At 40.9% G+C, this 18,820-nt stretch overlaps 1 protein-coding gene across 1 annotated transcript in view; it reads right to left on the bottom strand.

Moving 5' to 3' along the window:
- The window catches only part of aco1 (aconitase 1), a 55,560-nt gene that overhangs the window by 3,870 nt on the left and 32,870 nt on the right, over window positions 1-18,820 (bottom strand). Inside the window, exons 10-18 of the mRNA XM_033018798.1 lie at window positions 17,257-17,416; window positions 14,217-14,352; window positions 12,836-12,920; window positions 9,909-10,065; window positions 8,460-8,584; window positions 8,103-8,207; window positions 6,684-6,826; window positions 3,504-3,651; window positions 934-1,056 (exon numbers count right to left, since the gene is read on the bottom strand). Of these exons, the coding sequence (XP_032874689.1) occupies window positions 934-1,056; window positions 3,504-3,651; window positions 6,684-6,826; window positions 8,103-8,207; window positions 8,460-8,584; window positions 9,909-10,065; window positions 12,836-12,920; window positions 14,217-14,352; window positions 17,257-17,416 (1,182 nt within the window). The remainder of the gene's footprint in view (window positions 1-933; window positions 1,057-3,503; window positions 3,652-6,683; window positions 6,827-8,102; window positions 8,208-8,459; window positions 8,585-9,908; window positions 10,066-12,835; window positions 12,921-14,216; window positions 14,353-17,256; window positions 17,417-18,820) is intronic.

The raw sequence follows: 18,820 nt of genomic DNA, 5'->3' as shown, positions 1-18,820 counted from the left end.
CAAGATAATGGGGCTAGGAGGGAGAGATAGTTCAGCCATGATTGAATGGCAGTTGACCTGATGGGCCAAATGGCCTAATTCTATTCCATATGGCATGAAGATCACAAGGTTAGTCAATCCCTCCAATTATAGCGTGTACTCTGGAAAACTCTTCATAACCAAAACATGCCCTCTACTATGTAAAGAATTTGGGCGCATGAGAGCATCATTATCATCAACTCACTTATCTTGAATTGGATTATACTACAGCCAAGACAGAATTAAAATCCTGCAATTCTCTACCCAATAAGACTGTGGGTAATTCCGCGACATTTGTACTGGAGATATTCACGAAGATAAGTTTAACAGTACCTTAATAAAGATAAATAAGATAGCTTATAGATGCTGACCTTTACAATCAACTCACATCGCATAAAATAATAATAATAGTTGACAGTAGAAAGTTTAAACAAAAACACACCCAAATACAAGTCGGAAACACAGCTTCCATTTGGATTACATCTGGGTACAAATTGGGCTAGTTTCAAAAAATAAATAAAATTATTGCTTATGCTTCTTTTCAAGCTCATTGGTGTATCCATATGTAGAATCCACAATCTTCATTCTAAAATTCTACTCACTTCAGCCACTGCCAATTTTTGTATCATCTCCCAATTTCTTCTTCAAGCTTTAAATTTAAGTCTGAACAAGTGATTATTAAAGAAAGTGGTGGTACTGGAAAATGTCTTCTACATGCCAAAGCAGACTTTATTTCCTGCCACTTGGCTAATTTTGGAATTAATCTTCCACTTTCTATTTGATTGCATTAGCTTTCACTCTCCTGGCCAATCTGGAAACATCCTCACTACTGAGTGATGCATATGTACAGTCACAGTTGGTATTTCTTTTTGCGATCAAGGATCGTACATTTTCTGTTCAATGCCAACAACTCACCTGCAAGTAGGGTCCCTTGGCAGCCCAGTCTCTTGAACTACCCGATCCATATTCTTTACCAGCTAATATAATCAGAGGATGCTCTTCCTGTTGATAGCGCTCTGCAGCATCATACACATCAAGCTATCAGGATTAAAGATACATGAAAGATTAGAAATATACGTAATTTAGAGTTTTTATTTACAGATGTTTAATTTTAGCCAAAACACAGTGCTGGAAAACTGAATGGGTCACCCAGTATCCGTGGAAAGAATGTGCAGACAACTTTTTTTTGTCTATTCTTTTTCTAACTGCTTCAGACTGATTTTGAGTGGAGACGAGAAAGCTGGAAAAGAGTTGTGAGAGGGACATAGCGTGGCAAGTGATAAGTAGATAAAAGTGGGGGGGGTTTGATTGGCAGATGGGTGGAGGAAAGTGACAAATGCTAGAGGTGAAAAGGAGACAAAAGAGTGTTCTGAAACAGATTATGTTCAATTCAATATATTTGTAGCTAAATTGTGTTAAATATCTTTATATTTATTCAAGATGGAATGGCAATATGCAAATAGGCTGTTTAACATGTACACATCATGCGTGTCGGATGATTATAGGGACAGTGCATGGTAACATGCATTCTTCAGCTGAGCTCTACCACACTGAAAGGCAAATGTTTCTGGCTGTGCGCTGAAAGAGGGATTCCAAAAAATCATTCATAGCCCCACAAAAAAACAGAAAGTGCAACTATCAATAATCACCAAGACAATATAATTTATTTTGACGTATGTAAAAACATACCTTTGTTAAAAATTTCATAACATCATTACTGCTAACCAGCTCAATGTGTAGCGAGAAGTACTCTGCCTTCCATAATGTTTGGGACAAAGATCCATCATTTATTTATTTGCCTCTGTACTCCACAATTTCAGATTTGTAAAATAAAAAATCACATGTGGTTAAAGTACACATTGTCAGATTTTGATAAAGGCCATTTTTATACATTTTGGTTTCACCATGTAGAAATTACAGCTGTGTTTATACATAGTCCCCCCCCATTTCAGGGCAACGTAATGTTTGGGACACATGCTTCATAGGCGTTTGTAATTGCTCAGGTGCCTCCTTAATGCAGGTACAATAGAGTTCTAAGCAACTAGTCTTTCCTCCAGTCTTTCCATCACCTTTGGAAACTTTTATTACTGTTTATCAACATGAGGACCAAAGTTGTGCCAATGACAGTCAAATAGCTATTCTGAGACTGAGAAACAAGAATAACACTGTGAGAGACATCAGCCAAACGTTAGGCTTACCAAAATCAGCTATTTGTAACAGCAGTAAGAAGAAAGCGAGCATTGGTGAGCTTACTAATTGCAAAGGGACTGGCAGGCCAAGGAAAACCTCCACAGCTGATGACAGAAGAATTTTCTCTACAATAAAGAAAAATCCCCAAACACCTGTGCAACATATCAGAAACACTCTTCAGGTGTGGATTTGTCAATGACCACTGTCCGCAGAAGATTTCATGAACAGAAATACAGAGGCTACACTGCAAGATGCAAACCACTGGTTAGCTGCAAAAATAGGATGGCTGGGTTACAGTTTGCCAAGAAGTACTTAAATGAGCAACTACAGTTCTGGAAAAAGGTCTTGTGGACAGATGAGATGAAGATTAACTTGTATCAGATTGATAGCAAGAGTAAAGTATAGAGGAGAGAAGGAACTGCTCAAGATCCAAAGCATACCACCTCATATGTGAAACACAGTGGTGGGGGTTTTATGGCCTGGGCATGTATGGCTGCTGAAGGTACTGGCTCACTTATCTTTATTGATGATACAACTGCTGTTGGTGGTCGCATAATGAATTCTGAAGTGTATAGACACATCCTATCAGCTCAAGTTCAAACAAATGCTTCAAAACTCATTGGCCGGCGGTTCATTCTACAGCAAGATAATGATCCCAAACATACTGCTAAAGCAACAAACGAGTTTTTCAAAGCTAAAAAATGGGCAATTCTTGAGGGGCCAAGTCAATCACCCAATCTGAACCCAATTGCGCATGCCTTTTATGTGCTGATGAAGGAAAAACTGAAGGGGACTATCCCCCAAAACAAGCATAAACTAAAGATGGCTGCAATACAGGCCTGGCAGCGCATCACCAGAGATGACATCCAGCAACTGGTGATGTCCATGAATCGCAGACTTCAAGCAGTCATTGCATGCAAAGGATATGCAACAAAATACTAAACATGACTACTTTCATTTATATTACATTGCTGTGTCCTAAATATTATGGTGCCCTGAAATGGGGGGGGGGGGGGGGGGGACTAGTGCTGTAATTTCTTCTTGGTGAAACCAAAATGTGTAAAAATGGCCTTTATTAAAATCTGACAATGTGCACTTTAACCACATGTGATTTTTTTCTATTACAAATCTCAAATTGTGAAGTACAGAGGCAAATAAATGATGGGTCTTTGTCCCAAACATTATGGAGGGCACTGTAGGATGAACGCTACACAATGAGTGCAAATCCCAGTCACTGGGGTCCAATATACATTTCAGTGTTGATAATAATATAGAACATTTGTTTTCTCACTTACCGTCTCTCCACTGGGTAAGTGCAGCGTCTGTGGCCCTTGCTTGTTGAGGAATTTGTTGACCAACCGGATATTTGCAAATGTCCCCCTTGCCATAACTGCATCGTTGCCCCTGCGGGATCCATACGAGTTGAACTGCCGGGGAGTTAAACTGAAAGAAGATAAGAAATGGAAGTTATATTTCAAGCAGATTTTTAAAGTGCCAGTCTTAAAAGAAATCCACGACTTTAACAGTACCAGTATAAGGTTCTTTTAACATTTTTCCTCATCTTTCTTCCATCCTTAAAATTTGTGTCTTTGTTCATCCAATCCCCACAGTTCTCTCAAATCAAAATGAAGTGTTCAAATCATGAAGGTAACTTGAGCCATTATACAGGAGATATAACTGAGATTTGGACAACTGGGTTGGTTTCAAACCTCGGGATTCCAACTTTATTATTGGCTTCTGCCATTTTAAGGAGGCAAAGGAACTGTACTGAAAACTACAGCTCAACCTTGCTTATGTAAGGTTGCAAGCATCTCCTTTACTTCTTCTAGAATTTTGTAACACTGTTCTTAGTGGGCTACAAAACAAACATAATTTAGCTCTCCCAAATTTGCTTTACAATGAACCTATTCCTCTGTTCATCAACCTGTCTTTTGTCCACCTTGGGTTACTACTCCTGCACCTATTTTCTATGTTTCTACAGTCCTCCTAGATCACTGGATCAATAATCACTATCCATTGTTCCTCTAGTTATGTCCAGCCAGTCACTGGTACAACAGAGGGAAGCCAATCTACCTTGGTGTGGCCCGTGTACTTTCAGGTTGGAACCTTTCTTCAGATTCAGGCTGCCTGTCTGAAGAGGGGTTCCAACCCGAAATGTCACCTATTCCTTTTCGCCAGAGATAGATAGATAGATAAATACTTTATTAATCCCTTCAGGGGAATTCAGATTTAAATTTGTTTTGCCATGCAGCCATACAAATAAAATAAAGAACACAACACACAAGAGTCCAACATAAACATCCCACACAGCAGAATCAAAGTTTCCCACTGTGAGGGAAGGCACCAAAGTCGGTCTTCTTCCTCTGTTGTTCTTAATGTTCACCCGAGGTCGGGGCCTCCCGAGCCCTCCGCAGTCGCCGCTACGATATTCAGGCCCACCCGCCGGGATGATGGAACTCCGACGTCAAAACGGGAGAACAACCTCCGCGGCTTGGACCTCCGAATCGGCTGCCTCCTACCATGGTCCGCAGCTCCCGGAGTCCACAGGCCGTGCTGGGCGGATATTCACGCTGGCAACCTTCAGCAAAGGGTCCCAGGGACTCCGCGATGTTGAGGTCAGCGCCACCCGCGTTGGGAGCTCTACAAACCTCAGCTCCACGATGTTGGAACAACGGACCCATCACTCCGGAGCTTCAAACGGCGATCCAGGTAGCCATCGCTCCGCTCCGCGGTGAATCCAGCGCTGTGACTCCGCTGCTGAAGCTTTGGTCCGGTCCCCGGCAGGAAAGGCCGCTCCAATCCAGATGGTAGGCCGCAAGGGGGGGGGGGTGGACGCCACTCGGAGAATAGTCACGTCCTCGCCAGGAAGCGACTGGGAAGCGGTTTCCCCCTTACCCTACCCCCCTTCCCCACATAAAAAAAGTAAAGAAACTCCAAAACACACTTTTAAGCCAACCTAAAATTAAAAAAGATAGAAAAAAAAACCGGAGACTGTCCGCAGAGGCTGCCTTCAGTGCGGCGCCCCCGAGATACTGCCTGACCCGCTGAGTTACTCCAGCTTTTTGTGTCTATGTTTGGTATAAACCAGGATCTGCAGTTCCTTCCTACACACTCTATTCTGCACTGTTTATTTTCTGTTTTGTGCTACCTAATGTGCTCATGCATGGTATGATTTACCTGGACACCGTGCAAAATAAAGATTTTCACAGTACCTTGGTACATATGACAAAAATAAAGCTATAATGCCTTTGAAGGAGCTAAACAATTAGCCTCAATTTCAAAAGATTGCTCCTCACATCCTAACCTTGCTCTTTCCGATTGATATATTTATCCAAGGTAGATAAAAATGCTGGAGAAACTCAGCGGGTGAGGCATCTATGGAGTGAAGGGATAGGTGACGTTTCGGGTCGGGACCCAAGTTCAAGTTCAAGTGAGTTTATTGTCATGTGTCCCTGTATAGGACAATGAAATTCTTGCTTTGCTTCAGCACACAGAACACAGATAAGTGTGTCCATATACCATGATATAAATATATACACACCCTTCTTCAGACATGCTCCATTATAGTATTAAGCAGGACATTATGAATCATAACCACTCCCAACAGATAAAATATATTCTTCATGTTCGGCCGAATGTCAATCCTGTGGCCATAAGGAAATAATTTCTCCTTATTTGCCTTATCAAAACACTAAAGATGTAGAACACTCCATCAACATATCCTCTTAATCTTCCCTGCTCTAAAGGTCAATTGTTGATCTTAAATCTGGAATTGAAAGGCTTCTATTGAAGACTTTAAAGTTTATTTTAAAAAGTATAAAATCATGATGGGTGTAGGAAGGGTGATTGCTCAGAGTCTTTTGCCCAGGATAGGGAATCAAGAACCAGAGGGCATAGGTTTAAGGCAAGAGGGACAAGATTTAATATAAACCCAAGGAGAAACGTTTTCACTCAATGGGTATATGGAATGAGCTGCAGGAGGTAGTTGAGGCAAATATTATAACGACATTTAAAAGACACATGGACAGGTACTGGTTGGTATGGACGAGTTGGGCCAAAGGGCCCGTATCCATTCTGTACGACTGCCTCAAGTTCCTCTATGTGGAATGGATGGTAGAGCTCATACACTGGCCATAATCTCATACTCAGACCACATTTGAAGGGCTAAATGGCCTCCTATGTTCTAAGTAGAGATACTGATCGTGGTGACAAGGGACCACAGGCTTTTACTAAATTCTCACAGATTTATTACACAATTGTATTCAGTTTTACAAGACATTGCCTTCTCTCAATTTCAACCGATTAACATCAATCTAGAAAGAAGCCACCTGTTACACAAAAGTGTCAAGGTGGAAAGTCAAGTATTATATTCACAGATCATAAGCCAGACATCAAAGTTCCACATTGACAAGTGACCTATAGCAGCATGCACAGTAAATATTAACATTAAAATAGTATTAACAGCCTGTGCTTACCCTTGATCAGTTAAATACCGTGCAGCAGGGCTGTTTCTTGCAATATTCCCTGCTGGAGAGATGTGATCAGTTGTCACTGAATCACCCAGGTTCAAAAGGACATATGCATCTATGATAGATTTAGGAGGTTGAAGATCCAAGGTCTGGAAATTTTAAAAAAAAATACAAGATTGCTTCTTAAAAAATCGACATGCAATGTATCTTACATTAATCATTCTGCAAACCAACTACGGTTGTTACATACAGGCAATCCATTACTAATACCAATTCATCAAGATACTTCATAGCCATGGATGCCAAATGAGGAAGTAATTTGGTCATCTTAAGATATTTCCATGTGACTGTGTCATTTCATTTGATAAATAATATGACAGTAACATTCTATTTACAGATGACACTAACATATCATTGAGTGTGGTGTATAAAATGAAAAGGGGAATAAATAAGGTGAATGCACAGGATATTTTTCCCAGAGTAGGGGAATTAAAAATCAGAGGGCACAGAGTTTAAGGTGAGAGGGAAAGATTTAATCGAAACCCGAGTGGCAACTTTTTCCACTCAGAGGGTGGTGGGCATGGAATGAGCTGTCAGAGGAGATATTTTAGGCAGTTACTATACCAGTATTTAAAAGACACTTGGACAGTTACAATGGATAGGAAAAGTTTAGAGTGATATGGGTCAAATGCAGGCAAATGGGGCTGTCTTAGACGAGGCATCTTGGTTGACATGGATGAGTTAGGCTGAAGGGCCTGTTTCTGTGCAGTATGCCTAAATCATTCTCTTGAAATGCATTGGGATGTTTTACTAATTTAAAAGGCACTATATAAATGCAGGTAACAGTTTGGCAGAGGCAGTGGATTCAAATCCTGCTCCAGAGACTCGAGCACAAGGATGCAGTCAACACTTCCAGTGCAGTACCGAGGGTGCACAGTACAGCCAGTGGAGCTATCCTTACCTTGAAGAATTAATCCTAAACCCATTATTTCTGGTATATGCAAAAGGTTCCATGGCACTATTTCAAACAAGACTAGCAGAATCTCCTGAAGCCTGTATAAACTTCAATCGCATCATTAAAACTGATCATTTGTTCATTGTCAAATTTCAGTTTGTGGGATCTCCCAGTAAGGAAATTAGCTACTGCATTTCTTGTCGAAATTTCAAAAATATTTAGATTGATAAGCTATTTTAGGATATCCTGAAATCATGAAAGTCAGGTGAGAAATAAATATCCTCCCTTTTCTTTATTGTTTATTACTGCAGTTTGTGCATTAAATGCATCAAATCTCTCTCAATCTCTACCACCCCGTGAGATTATTTATTTGAATAATAATGAAGATATTGAATCATGAAATATTGAAATCTTTTCCTTTAAGATTTGGGGCTTTGACCCCAGCTCTTGAAAACACCACAAGTACCTACCAGGTTTTCAAAAAAAGGTGGGGACTTGATGTATGTAGACTGAGGATTCCATGTGTATAGTATATCATTGGGAGCATTCAATAAATTCCAGGATTCGTTTCCTTTCTGTGAGGAAATACAACAAAGTTCTCATCTACAACACCTGAATCTCAAACCCACTAAAGGATTGTGCTATTGATTACAACTCATTAAAGAATATAACATTTTGTGTGAGGCCCGAATTTCAAATGACAGCTTGATATCATAATTAATTTTTTATTTAATATATTTATCAAACAAAAAAAAACAGATTTTCTTTGACTTTTTTTTAAAGTTACTAATCTTTCCAAACTTCAGGGTAAAGCCAAAATCGTTTACCTCAATGTTCTCATAAACCTCTTTGAACATGGCAGGAATAACAAATTTCCTCTCAATTGCTTGCAGCTCTTCTCTAGTTGGCCAAATATCCCTCAGGAAGATTTTCTTACCTTCTGTATTGACACCTGAAAACGGAAAGTGATGCTCAGCTGTAAGTACTAAATTGTGCTGCATTATGCAACATCCCAGAGGATAAAATCAATTACTACGTGGATATGTCCCCAGTCAAAATTTTCATGTGCAGAGTATCTTTTTATAAGTGCTTATAAATCTCTAAATCTACAACTGAATTACCACCCTTCTCCAAAGTGCTACTGCTCTTCTAAGCATGCCTCAGCTGAAAGCATGGTTGCCTCCAAGTCAGATGTAGGTTTAAATACCCATCCAAATAAGCAAGGACTTGGCACTTCCATGCAGTACAGCGGTTTTAGATGTGGTGTTTTTGGAAGTCTCATTAATCTGGGTCTAACCTGCCTTGTCTGGTTGGGACAGTAGATCCCATGGAACTAATGTAAACCGCAGCCTTTCCTGGGGGCTAATATTTCTCAAACAACATAATTAAAATAGAAGGTACACAAAAATGCTGGAGAAACTCAGCGGGTGCAGCAGCATCTATGGAGTGAAGGAAATAGGTAACGTTTCGGGCCGAAACCCTTCTTCATAATTAAAACAGATACTGGTTACATTTATGTCACCGATTCACACATTTCCATTTTTCCTTGTTATGGCAGCCCATCAAATCTATGCCACTGCCCATAAAATATTTCCTGCACCTTCCCATCAAATATTTCCAGATTCTACTCATCTTCCGAAGTAATTTAGTGGTCAGTTAAGTTATTCAACATTTTCTAATGTGGGAACTGAACTCTCAGCTGCATCACAACACTGACTATATGTCATAAATACTTCACTACCTATTTGCGACATCCAAGCACTTGAAAAGCACTATAGTAAATTGAAAAAATTATGTTGTGTTAAGTAGTATGCAGGATTTTAATTCAGTGGCAGTCACATTATTCTTAGTCCATGTTTACAGGGTTCAGTGCAGATTACCAAACTGCTGAAGATACTGAGCAGTCAAATGGATAACTACTTAATCTGCTCTGAGAAGAATTATTTATTTAAAAAAAAGGAATGTGACCAAGTAGGAAATGCTATACATAAAGTTACACAACACCTCTACTTTTAATGCTGCACTTTCAGAGTTAATGACATGGGGATATAGGGTACAGGGAAGAATTAATTCTGGTTTGTCGCGTAATGAAAAGGAGAAACCAACGAAAAAGTATTTGCAAGCAACTATCTCCCAATGCTGCCCATAGAACAATATTATAATCTTTTTGATAAATCTTTAGAATAAATTGAAGGCTACCTACAGAATTTCTTTTTTTGGTCAGGAATTCCTTATATGGCAATTCCAAGGATGAAAGAGGCAAAAAAGTAGCTTACCCAATGGCTGCTCCTCAAAGTTGATGCGAATGCTCCCAGCTATGGCATATGCAATGACCAATGGTGGTGAGGCCAAGTAATTAGCACGTGTGTGGGGATGTACACGGCCTTCGAAGTTTCTGTTCCCGGATAACACACCAACAGTGACAAGGTCACCCTGAACAAAGATTATATTACTTCAAATCTGATGACACTAAGCATTACTGTTTATTGGAATAAGTTCATGTGAGTTTATTGTCATGTGTCCCTGATAGGACAGTGAAATTATTGCTTTGCTTCAGCATAACAGAACATAGTAGGCATTGACTACAAAACAAATCAGTGTGTCCATATACCATTATATAAATATATACACAAATGAATAAATAAGCTGATAAAGTGCAAATAACAGATAATGGGCTATTAATGTTCAGAGTTTTGTCCGAGCCAAGTTTAATAGCCTGATGGCTGTGGGGAAGTAGCTATTCCTGAACCTGGTCGTTGCAGTCTTCAGGCTCCTGTACCTTCTACCTGAAGGTAGCAGGGAGATGAGTGTGTGGCCAGGATGGTGGGTCCTTGATGATACTGCCAGCCTTTTTGAGGCAGCGACTGCGATAGCTCCCCTCGATGGAAGGGAGTTCAGAGCTGATGATGGACTGGGCAGTGTTTACTACTTTTTGTAGTCTTTTTCTCTCCAGGGCACTCAAAGTGCCTCACCAAGCCACGATGCAATCTACTGGTCAGCATGCTCTCTATTGTGCACCTGTAGAAGTTAGAGTCCTCCTTGACAAACCGACTCTCTGTAATCTTCTCAGGAAGTAGAGGCGCTGACGTGCTTTCTTAATAATTGCATCAGTGTTCTCGGACCAGGAAAGATCTTCAGAGATGTGCACACCCAGGAATTGTATGCTCTTGACCCTTTCAACCATCGACCCGTTGATATAAACGGGACTGTGGGTCCCCATCCTATTCCTTCCAACGTCCACAATCAGTTCCTTGGTTTTGCTGGTGTTGAGGGCCAGGTTATTGTGCTGGCACCATATGGACAGTTGCTCGATCTCTCTTCTATACTCTGACCCATCAGTGATACATCCCACAACAGTGGTGTCGTCAGCGAACTGGATGATGGAGTTCGCACTTTGACCGGCTACGCAGTCTGAGCATAGATTGGAGTACAGCAGGGGGCTGAGCACGCAGCCATGAAGTGCTCCTGTGCTGATTGTTATCAAGTCTGACACATTTTCACCAATACGAACAGACTGTGGTCTGAGAATGAGGAAGTCGAGGATCCAATTGCAGAGGGATGCGCAGAGACCCATTTCTGTGAGTTTGGTAACCAGCTTGGAAGGGATGATTGTATTAAATGCCCAGCTGTAATCAATGAATAACAGCCTGACATATGCGTTTTCGTTGTCCAAGTGGTCCAGAGCGGAGTGTAAGGCCAACGAGATCGCATCCACCGTTGATCTGGTGTGGCGGTAAGCGAACTGCAGTGGATCCAGGTTTTTGTCGAGGTAGGAGTTGATTTGCGCCATGATCAACCTCTCAAAGCACTTCATCACCACAGGCATTAGTGCCACTGGTCGATAGTCATTGCGGCACGTCACCTTACTCTTCTTGGGCACTGGTATAATTGATGCCCTTTTGAACCAGGTGGGAACCTCAGACCTCAAAAGTGGAGAGGTTGAAAATGTCCGTAAAAACTCCAGCCAGTTGGTGCGCACAGGTTTTTAGAACAGGACCGGGTATACCATCAGGTCCAGGCGCTTTTCGAGGGTTCACCCCTCTGAAGGATTTCCTGACGTCGGCCTCTGTGACTGTGACTGAAATACCATCACAGCGAATGGGGGCTCGGGAAGGCACATCGGTGTTCTCCCTATCAACGTGCGTAAAACGCATTGAGCTCATCAGGGACACAGATCACAACATGTTTCTTGCTGTATATTCGCCTCTCTAAAAATTACTGCAAGTTAATTCTTCCTGTTTTGGCCTTGTGCTCTTTTGAAGAAACTCTTAAACTAACTGCCTCCTCCATGACAATCTCTGGGAGAGGACCACTGTTGGTTACCAACACATATCATGTACCTGAAACCAACAGCATCAAACCTACAGAGTACAAACGCTCATCAATCTGTCAGTTAAAAATGTGATAGTACCTCAACATTTTCTCACAACTTCCAATTTGAGCTGCACTTGCATTTAAATGTAGTTTTACAATTTCAGGATATCTTAAAGCATTTCTGATTGCTGGGAATTCTTTGGTCTAGATATTTTCCTGTGCATTCACATACATTGTACGTAAAATTGCTCAACATTTCAATCTTCAAAGGATCAAAATGATTTGATACTTTGACAGCATAAAGTGCAGGTGCACCAACAAATTGTATTTCCATAGTACATGCCTAATAGATTAAAGTTTTTCACAGGAATATTTTCATAAAAGTTTTGACAACAAGCTACACAAAGATATTAAGGCTGATAACCTAAAACCTGATCCTAAGGTGGATTTTTAAAGAAGCAACAAAGAGGACATTTCCATGCTCAATATCCAGGCAGCCGTCAGCGCAGCAGTAAACAGTGAACTGATTAAACATTGAAACCATTAATATGCCAGAGTTGAAGGAGTGAATAGAAAGAGAAGATGACAGAAATGGGGAAAGGAGTGGCCATGGAAAGATTTGAAAACATGGGTGAGATTTTTTGAAAAAATGGTATTCATTAACCAGAAGCCAGTGGTGGTCATGGGCAAATAGGAACTGAGGTTTGGATGCCTTGGATTTAAAAGGTAAAATCGGGAGGTTAGCCAGAAGCAATCCGGAATAGATAAATCTGAGGGCATCGCAGAAATTAAAGATCTCTTTTAAATACAGTCTAGAAATAAGCTTTTCATTATATTTCAGTACATGTGACAATAAACTAAACTGACTAAGATGTTAAAAGTAATTTACCTTAGTAATGGCTTCCACAACAGTCTCTGGGAGAGGACCACTGTTACCAATACATGTCATGCAGCCATAGCCAACAACATCAAACCTAAACAGTACAAACATAACTTCTCATAAATCAGACAATTAAAAATGTGACAGTACTGCTCTATTTCCCTACATCTTCCAAGTTAACATTTTGTATTACAATTAAATGCAGCTTTACAACTTCAGGATACTTCAAAGCACTTTGATAGCTGGACATTATTTGGTCTACTTTAAATGTTAAGTACATTCACAGACCACCTTGTTGAACTCCTTAACCAAATCCAGCCATTACAATGCATGCCATCACAAGCACTGGTGTTATCCACATCAGAATACTGCTAATTGGTCTAGCGTAACAGTTCCTATACAAACACATTGGCAGACAAATCAATGCCACAATGAGAGCAATTAGCAGCAAGTCTTAACTTCCAATCCTATCCACGTCCATTGGTTCCATCCAATATTCTACCAACATATATCAAATAAAGTTACAGTACTTCAACGTTTCTGCAGGATCCTGGGTTACTCGCAAAAGGCAATGTACTAGGATCCAGAAGTGTGCTGTTTTTGAAATTATTCAACCGACTCAAAAGAATGCCAGCAATGAGTGGTCTGCAATGGGCCAGACGCTCAACTTAAGAGCCTAGGCAGGCTTCACCCAGTGTAGGTACTGGTAGGTGACAGCGTGTTGCAATGTATTACGTTGGAACAACACAGGCTCTTTCCAGACTGAAACATCCAACTTCAAAGGTGGTGAAGTGAAGTCTGCTTAACACGGGCAACCATCGACAACTGTACACAGACATAGAAATTACTGACACAAGTCAGCCTTTGATGCCACAGAATGGATTAAAAAAAAACATTCAGATAAAGTTTTGCAATTTGCTTCACAAATTTCTTTAAAAAAATAAATTTCAATCACATTACTGGACTTTTTAATAATTGGAAAAGGATTCAGAACCAATGGCTGTCATACAAGTCTTTCTTGCTTATTTAGCCAAGGTCCTGCGTACAAGCCTATGGTCTGAAAGTAGGTTTGGATCATCCAAGTCAAGTACCAAAACAAGATCGGATTAGGGGTCCAAATTAAACTGTAGTACATTTAAACAAAAACTATTAATGTACCAGATTTAGAGAGATGGCTACATGAGAATGTCCTTTTTTTGTTCCATTTGAGGCTCAAAATTCTTTCAGATTTAATTCTGATGTACGAAGAGTCAGGAATTCTACCCAGATGTCGAAGGAAGTTGAGAAACGACTACACTGTAATAAGCACTTATTAGAATACCAGTCTGCAGAAAATCCCCAGCCAGGTCCAAGACTGCTAACATAAATTGCAGACAAATTCTGGACTTACCCCAGTTTGGCAAGATACGGCATGACTCCACTCTCCTTTAAGTAGTACGTAACTACACCACTTCCTGGAGATAGGCTGGTTTTGATGTATGGTTTAACATCAAGACCAGCTTCTACTGCTTTCTTCGCCAATAACCCTGCAAAAAAGAATTGAGAAAGGAGAAAAATTAAGCAGATTTCCTGAACAAATCACAACATTAGAAAGAAAAGAGAATATTGTTGTGTTACTGAAGGCCCAATTGGTGATTTCATAAGTTTCTTACACCATCTATTTCCTCAATTAAGCCATTTCTTCGATAATCAAATGTTCAAAACTGGACAGATTTTTATGCAGTGTGCATCAAATACAAGTTGAAAGAATGTATTTCTTCTTGCAAACTGGATGATAATTGAAAATTGTAGATTTAAATGAAGTTTCAGATTCAGATTCAATTTTAATTGTCATTGTCAGTGTACAGTACAGAGACAACGAAATGCATTTAACATCATTGGTGGAAACTGGGGAAATTTCCCATAGCAAGAATTGTTAAAATCTAGAAAGTGGTGGATCAGTTTCAATAGAAATTTATAAATCTGAATATAACCGCTTCTCTTGCATTTGGTATCAGTCCTGATGGGTATTTGTTAATCTCTTCTGTGAGCTGTCAATCCTCAGCACAACAGTGGAGCAAGTGCCTGCCCCAAAATCTAAGCAGCCAGTTTGTATGCCCGTCTGATTCCCCATTCCTTGGAAAATACCCAAGGTTTCAATCAAAATTGACTGTGGATTAAGAGGATCAACTACTTAATTTGATATAAACTGTAGTTGCAAACTTACATTCCACCACTGTGTGGCACAGTGTGCTTGAATGTTGCTGAATTTAAGGAAATGTGATCAGACACTAGAAAAGTGAGATAAAAGTGACCCTAACCACAATTTAATCTTGGTTACAATCATTGAAATTACCTTCCAGTAGTATTAAATGGATAGTCAGGAGAGAAAGGCACAGGAGGCACGTCAGAAACATAGAAAATAGGTGCAGGAGTAGGCCATTCAGCCCTTCGAGCCTGCACCTCCATTCAATATGATCATGGCTGATCATCCAACTCAGTATCCTGTACCTGCCTTCTCTCCATACCCCCTGATCCCTTTAGCCACAAGGGCCACATCTAACCCTCTCTTAAATATAGCCAATGAACTGGCCTCAACTACCTTCTGTGGCAGAGAATTCCAGAGATTCACCACTCTCTGTGTGAAAAATGTTTTCCTCATCTCGGTCCTAAAAGATTTCCCCCTTATCCCCAAACTGTGACCCCTCGTTCTGGACCTCCCCAACATCGGGAACAATCTTCCTGCATCTAGCCTGTCCAACCCCTTAAGAATTTTGTAAGTTTCTATAAGATCCCCCCTCAATCTTCTAAATTCCAGCGAGTACAAACCGAGTCTATCCAGTCTTTCTTCATATGAAAGTCCTGACATACCAGGAATCAGTCTGGTGAATCTTCTCTGCACTCCCTCTACGGCAAGAATGTCCTTCCTCAGATTAGGAGACCAAAACTGTACGCAATACTCCAGGTGTGGTCTCACCAAGACATAGAAACATAGAAATATAGAAATTAGGTGCAGGAGTAGGCCATTCGGCCCTTCGAGCCTGCACCGCCATTCAATATGATCATGGCTGATCATCCAACTCAGTATCCCGTACCTGCCTTCTCTCCATACCCTCTGATCCCCTTAGCCACAAGGGCCACATCTAACTCCCTCTTAAATATAGCCAATGAACTGGCCTCGACTACCCTCTGTGGCAGGGAGTTCCAGAGATTCACCACTCTCTGTGTGAAAAAAGTTCTTCTCATCTCGGTTTTAAAGGATTTCCCCCTTATCCTTAAGCTGTGACCCCTTGTCCTGGACTTCCCCAACATCGGGAGCAATCTTCCTGCATCTAGCCTGTCCAACCCCTTAAGAATTTTGTAAGTTTCTATAAGATCCCCTCTCAATCTCCTAAATTCTAGAGAGTATAAACCAAGTCTATCCAGTCTTTCTTTATAAGACAGTCCTGACATCCCAGGAATCAGTCTGGTGAACCTTCTCTGCACTCCCTCTATGGCAATAATGTCCTTCCTCAGATTTGACAGTAGTAGACTGCAGTAGAACCTCCCTGCTCCTATACTCAAATCCTTTTGCTATGAATGCTAACATACCATTCGCCTTCTTCACTGCCTGCTGCACCTGCATGCCTACTTTTAATGACTGGTGTACCATGACACCCAGGTCTCGTTGCATCTCCCCCTTTCCTAATCGGCCACCATTCAGATAATAGTCTACTTTCCTGTTTTTGCCACCAAAGTGGATAACCTCACATTTATCCACATTATACTGCATCTGCCATGCATTTGCCCACTCACCCAGCCTATCCAAGTCACCTTGCAGCCTCCTAGCATCCTCCTCACACCTAACACTGCCCCCCAGCTTCGTGTCATCCACAAACTTGGAGATGTTGCATTCAATTCCCTCCTCCAAATCATTAATATATATCGTAAATAGCTGGGGTCCCAGCACTGAGCCTTGCAGTACCCCACTAGTCACTGCCTGCCATTGTGAAAAGGACCCGTTTACTCCAACTCTTTGCTTCCTGTCTGCCAGCCAGTTCTCTATCCACATCAATACTGAACCCCCAATACCGTGTGCTTTAAGTTTGTATACCAATCTCTTATGTGGGACCTTGTCGAAAGCCTTCTTAGGCACCAGTTAACCTCAAAACTTCCCTCAACACCAAAAAATAAATTCTAACCAGTTTTTTTGCAACTTTTTTGCTTCAACTTAATACTTTCTGTAGCTTTAAAAGGGACACAAAGAAGACTTATCTAAACTTAGCTGCTCTTCAGCGGTGTAAAATACGTGGTGTAATGCTCCTTGGGAAATAAATTATCAACTGAATCTGCAGCATAGTATAGGAATTCTATATTACTCTGCAAAATACTTCACAAGCAAAACTCAATGCATACATATTAACTAGAGGCAAGCCCAGCAAGATAACCAAGTACTACAGGAAGTAACAAACCTGCTCCCAACATTACAGATGGATTGCTGGTGTTGGTACAGCTGGTGATTGCAGCAATTACCACTGAGCCATGGCACAATTCATATTCATGTGTGCAGTATTCAAACTTCACCGTGCCATTTTGACGGGCTGGTGGAATCTGAAATCCCTTAAATCCTTGCTAAAGTTGAGAGGAGAGAAACAATCAAAGTAATCTTAGTTTTATTACAATTCTTTATCCTTTTCCATTCAAAACTTCTAGATGTGATTAAACTGGGCAGGAGGAGATGGGAGGAAGAGAGAAGAATGGGTGCAATGGGCAGGAGGAGATGGGAGGAAGAGAGAAGAATCTTGTACAGAAAGTAATTTTGTTCCATTGCAAATGGTTTAACTATGTATAATTATGAGAATTTAATAGCATACAAAAAATGCTCACATAAATGAATGTGCAAAAACAATATAGATAAGTGAGAGATATTATTTTTATTTCCTCTCATTATAGGCATATTCATACAAACCTAATGATACAAGATTATTATTTAAGATCATTGTTCTGGAACATTAGCTTTGTTTCACTCATCAGATGCTGTTTAGTCTATTGAATATTTCCAGCATTTGCTTTGTTTAACTTAGCTTTACACAGTATTTGGTTTCTGATTTGGCCTTCCTGGGCTTACACAGATATACAAACACTCAGTAAAATTTAGTGTGTGCACAAATTTGCAAGACATTAAGGATTAGAAATGGATCAACTGACCTTAATTCACCCATCCAGATATTCTAATGCCCCACCCTTGCTACCATTTAGAGTCCTACAGCACAGAAATAGGCTCTTCAGCCCAGTTTGTCTGACAAAGATGCCCCATCTATGCTTCACATCTGCTTGTGTTTGGCCCATATTCCTCCAAACCTTTCCTATCCATATACATGTCCAAATACTTATGTTGTCACCCCTTATCTTCCTGCATTCCAAGGAATAAAATCCTAGCCTGCCCAACCTCTCCCTGTAGCTCAGGTCCTCGAGTCCTGGCACCATCCTTGTAATGGGCCTGTCCCACTTCGGCAACTTTTTAGGCGACTGCAGGAGACTTTGCAGTCGCCACATGTTCATGGGTGGTTGCCGGGGAGTCGCCTTCATGGTCGTGAGGAGTTTCCACATTCTGGGACCTAGTCGCGGTCTCATTATGGTCGCCGAGAATTTTTCAACAATGTGAAAAATTAGCGGCGACTAGAATAAAGCCGCCATGGAGAGTAGCGAGAATTCTCAAGCCGTAGGTGGGTCGCAAGGAGGTCCTAGTGGGTTGTCAGGAGGTCGAAGGTTCTTAGACTGTAGCCGGTGCTGACCGGTGAATTTCATTGGCTCGTTGGGGGAAAAAAAAACGTAAGCAGTTTTCAGAACCAAGGATAACCGTCCGGTAATGTTAAATGTCCGCCGAACTTCACAGCCTTGTCTCTCTGGCTTCTTAACAGTTGTCTCCACTCCTTCTCCCGCCCCCGTTTTTTAAAGGACTTACCATCCCTTGTGCTGACCGTCTTTATTACAGCGGCAACCTTCCTGTGCGTGCGTCTGTTTTTTCTATTGATC

Source organism: Amblyraja radiata, chromosome 3, assembly GCF_010909765.2.
Source record: "Amblyraja radiata isolate CabotCenter1 chromosome 3, sAmbRad1.1.pri, whole genome shotgun sequence".
NCBI lineage: Eukaryota > Metazoa > Chordata > Chondrichthyes > Rajiformes > Rajidae > Amblyraja > Amblyraja radiata.
Note: the sequence above shows the minus strand (reverse complement) of the source record. Positions and strands in the feature narration are given on the sequence as shown.